The sequence below is a fragment of the Penaeus vannamei genome, chromosome 41, assembly GCF_042767895.1.
Source record: "Penaeus vannamei isolate JL-2024 chromosome 41, ASM4276789v1, whole genome shotgun sequence".
NCBI classification, from domain to species: Eukaryota; Metazoa; Arthropoda; class Malacostraca; order Decapoda; family Penaeidae; genus Penaeus; species Penaeus vannamei.
Window position 1 is genome coordinate 3022020 of NC_091589.1, and position 5000 is coordinate 3027019.

Here is a 5000-nt window from a genome sequence, read left to right on the forward strand (position 1 = left end):
AAAATCATTATTTTCCATCTTTCTTTTTGTTGAAGATTGAAGAGACTAAAATCATCGACCATATTTACAAAGCATCATTAACTTTTATTTGTGATTCTCTTTTCAAAAGATAGAGTCAGACGCCATGACACCTCGGGTTGCTACTGATCTAGCTTTTCCCAAAACGTTTGAGATCATTATTATGATATAAAAACTCGGAGAAAATCAATGAAGTATTACGCGGAAAAAAATATAATTGATTGATTATTTTCACATGCTAGATATTTAGATAATTCTATCGTGTAGAATATTATCCGTCTCTCTCTAGGTAAATATGCGCTAAAAATGCTATTGCTGAAACGATGGAAATGGTAATGATAGTACGACAATTAATGATAATGATAATGGTGATAGTGATGACAATGGTAATGATTATAGTGATGACAATGATAATGATGATAGTGATGACAATGATAATGGTAATAGCGATAACAGTGATGATAACAGTAATAATTACAATAGTAATATTAATAATTTTAGTAATAATAATAATAATTTAAAAAAAATATTATTATTATTATTGATAGCGATAATAATAACAGCAACAACATAATGATGATAATAGTAATGATAATGATAATGATGATAATAATGATGATGACGATTATGATATTAACAATTATACTGATAATGCCAATAACAAGAATAGAGGTGATGATGATAACAATGACGATAAAATATTTGAAACTAATGATGATAAAATATTAATGATAATGTTGATGGTCGTAATAATCATCAAAATGATAATGATAATATTAGTAGTAAAGACAAAGTAATAGTAATGATGATGACTGCTGTAATTATAATAAAGGTTATGATAATAATGGTGATTATGATAATATAGTAATGATAATAATGAAAATAATAATTGTGATTATGATATCAATGATGATAATCGTAACGAGAGAAATATAATGATAATATAATGACCATGATAATGATAATGATTATGCTAATAATAATGATGACAATGATATCACAAATGTAACAGTGATATTGATTATGGTAATATTTTGAGAATGAAGGAAATGATTATACTATTAGCGATAATAAATCATAATTGTTACCGTTTCATTATAATGAACATTACTGTCATTATTATATTAGTGTCGTTGTATATATCATTATCATTATTATTATTGTTATTGTTATTATTGTCGGTATATACATTATCATTATCATTAGTATTATTGCTTTTATAATAATAATAATCATAATAATAATAATAATAATAATAATAATAATAATGATAATAACAATAATAATAATGACAATGATAATGATAATGATAATAATATTTATTATTATTATTATTGTTATTAAGGTTGTTAGTGACATTTTAATTATCATACGTGTGTTTTTAATGTATAAACGACTGCGTGTGTGTGTGTGTGTGTGTCTGTGTGTGTGTGTGCAGGACAGACACACAGCTCTACATTCCGATACAAAGCCCACTTATCTAACACAGTCAAGTATGCCCATCTCGTCTCGAACCTCAAGTGTTTTCGTCTCAAATCCCTTTCTTCAACCCGAAGGATTTCTGTCAACGGAGGACTCAGTGCTTCCCGGAAACCTCGGACTCAAGGATCAGACGCTGGCCCTTCGTTGGGTCAAGGACAACATCCGTGACCTCGGCGGCGACCCGGAAAAGGTCACGGTCTTCGGAGTGAGTTCCGGGGCGGCGGCGGCACACTTCCAGGTCCTCACGCCGTATGCCAAAGGTGGGTGGGTGTGCTTGCGTGCAAAGGTGGTGTTCTAGTGTCTCTTGGTGTTCTGGTGGTACTTTTAACAGTGGTCTTAATGGTATCCAAACAGTCCGCGTGTATACGTGTTGTGATATTTGGTGTTTATTTCCTAGTTGGGTCTTTGTCCATAAATCAAGACATACACACGCACACGCACATACAAACACACACACACATACAAAAGCGCGCGCACACACACACACACACACACACACACACACACACACACACACACACACACACACACACACACACACACACACACACACACACAGAGTATCACCAAACTGACATGGTTCACAACCACCCCATTAACCCCTCAACGCTTCCTACCGTTCCTACCAACATCCTCTCCTTCCCCTATCCTCTAGGTCTTTTCCACCGAGCTATCCTGCAGTCTGGGTCAGGACTCTGTTCCTGGGGTTCACGCGCCGATCACAGGGAGGTCGCGGTCAAAGTAGGTCAGCTGGTGAACTGTTCGAAGGCAGGGTCGACGACGGAGAGCCTGGACAGCGGGACCCTCCTCGCCTGCCTCCAGAAGACGCCCCTGGAAGAGCTGGTCGCCGTTCCCCAGGCCTTCGCGGTACGGCCTCGGGGTTGCCTCGCCGTGTGTGGAAGTCGTGGCGTTGCAGAAGGAACGACGGAAGGGAAGGACAAGGAGACACGCGGAGGTCGAACGCCTTTTTTTCGCTGTGTTGCTTCTTCGGGGCAATACGGGGGAAGATCCTTCGGCATATTCGTGTGTCTTCTTGTTCTTCCCTCCATTGTTCTTATTATTCTTCCACCCGTTATTCTTCTTATTCTTCCATCCATTCTTCTTCTTATTCTTCCATCCATTATTCTTCTTATTCTTATTCGTATGCTCATATAAGCCCATGTATGATCACATATGCTCATATAATAAATTAAAGAGAGAGAGAGAGAGAGAGAGAGAGAGAGAGAGAGAGAGAGAGAGAGAGAGAGAGAGAGAGAGAGAGAGAGAGAGAGAGAGAGAGACAGACAGACAGACAGACAGACAGAGAGACAGAGAGACAGAGACAGAGACAGAGACAGAGACAGAGACAGAGACAGAGACAGAGACAGAGACAGAGACAGAGAGAGACAGAGAGAGACAGAGAGAGACAGAGACAGAGGCAGAGACAGAGACAGAGACAGAGACAGAGACAGAGACAGACAGACAGAGAGAGAGAGAGAGAGAAAAAAAAAAATAACATATACCCACACACATATATCTTCGACGAGTATTTTTCCTTCTCATTCCACCTCTCTTTCGGCAGATTTGGTCGAATGAGCCCCTAGTGATGCTGCCTCGAGTGGATGGCGACTTTTTGCCCGATTTTCCCGCCAATTTGCTCAAGAACAATCGGTATAACAAGGTCGATCTTATTGCAGGCGTGACGGCACACGAGGGGGCTTTTGTTGCAAAGTGTGAGTGTTTTTTGTTGATTATTTTTTTAAAAGGTCTAGTGGATTACAAACCTATATTATTTTCTTTGTATATGTGGATTACAAACCTATATTATTTTCTTTATATATGTGGATTACAAACCTATATTATTTTCTTTATATATGTGGGTTACAAACCTATATTATTTTCTTTATATATATATATATATATATATATATATATATATATATATATATTTAGCACTCATTATTTTACATAAACATAATGCCTATTGCGTACAGTATTAACACGATTAAATGAATAAACACAAAAATAGACAAAGAAGATAAACGAACATTTAAACAAACAAACAAATCAAGACTAGTAAAAAATAAAAAATCAACAGATATAAACGCAAAAAAAAGACACACAAAAAATAAACAAGAAAAAACAAAAATCAAAAACAAGAGAAGCGTAAAAAAGAACAAACAAACAAACAAACTTCCCTCAAAATAAAAAACAAGAGAAACGTAATAAAAAAAAAACTTCTCTCAAAACAAAAACAAGAAAAGCTTATAAAAACAAACAAAAAACAAACCAAACCAAACCCGCAAAACAAAAACAAAAGAACCGTAAAATAAAAAAACAAAAAACAAACAAAACCAAACTTCCCCAAAACAAAAACAAGAGAACCGTAAAAAATATAAAAAAAACCAAAAAAACAAAAACCCCAACTTCCCCCCAGTTCTGTACGCGAGGAAGCCCCTGAGAGACGCCCTAGTGACCAACTTCAGCGTCGTGGGCCCTCTCGTCATGAACTTCAGGAACCAGGACGACCACGACGACCACGACCCACTCTACCTCGCTCGCAGGGTCTTCTACCACTACTTGGGAGACATTCTAATAGCTGATGAGAACGCCGATGCTGTCACCGAGGTATGACTGAGTATCGTTGTATGACTGAGTATTGTTGTTATTGTTGGCTTTGTTGTTGTTATTATCAGTATTGTTATCTTTATCATCATCATCGCCATCGTTATCGTCATCACCATCACCACCACCACCATCATCATCATCATCACCATCATCATCATCATCACCATCATCATCATCATCATCATCACCATCATCATCATCACCATCATCATCATCATCATCATCATCACCATCATCATCATCATCATCATCATCATCATCATCATCATCATCATCGTTGTCTTCATCACCACCATCATCATCATCATCATCATCATCATCATCATCATCATCATCACCACCATCACCACCATCATCATCATCATCATCATCATCATCATCATCACCACCACCATCATCACCACCATCATCATCATCACCATCATCACCACCACCACCACCACCATATCATAATCATCATCATCACCACCACCACCATCACCACCATCATCATCCATCCATCATCATCATCATCACCACCATCACCACCATCATCATCACCACCATCATCACCACCACCACCACCATCACCACCATCATCATCATCATCATCATCATCAATAGTCAACAATCAACCCAACCACCACCCCATACACCCAACAATCAACACAACCAACCCAACCACCTTTCTCTCTCTCTTTCTCCCCCCCCCCCCCCCCCTCCCAACAGCTGTTCAGTGACCGCTTGTTCAAGACCTGCACAGAAGACACCTTGAAAGCCCACCTCGAGGCGACCCACTCCAGGGCTTATTTCTACACGTTAACCCACCGAGGCCAAAAGGGGTTCCTGGACGGGTTAAATCTCACCGTTGGAGCGCACTGTAATTTCTCTTTGCTATTAGTGTTGTTGTTATT

At 38.3% G+C, this 5000-nt stretch overlaps 1 protein-coding gene across 2 annotated transcripts in view; it reads left to right on the top strand.

The window, feature by feature from the left end:
• LOC113823959 (venom carboxylesterase-6) overlaps window positions 1-5000 on the top strand; it is a 28378-nt gene that overhangs the window by 12587 nt on the left and 10791 nt on the right. For both annotated transcript variants that reach the window (XM_070118229.1, XM_070118230.1), the window contains exons 5-9: window positions 1575-1760; window positions 2156-2367; window positions 3062-3212; window positions 3917-4107; window positions 4816-4966. In XM_070118229.1, coding sequence (XP_069974330.1) covers window positions 1575-1760; window positions 2156-2367; window positions 3062-3212; window positions 3917-4107; window positions 4816-4966 — 891 coding nt within the window. The remainder of the gene's footprint in view (window positions 1-1574; window positions 1761-2155; window positions 2368-3061; window positions 3213-3916; window positions 4108-4815; window positions 4967-5000) is intronic.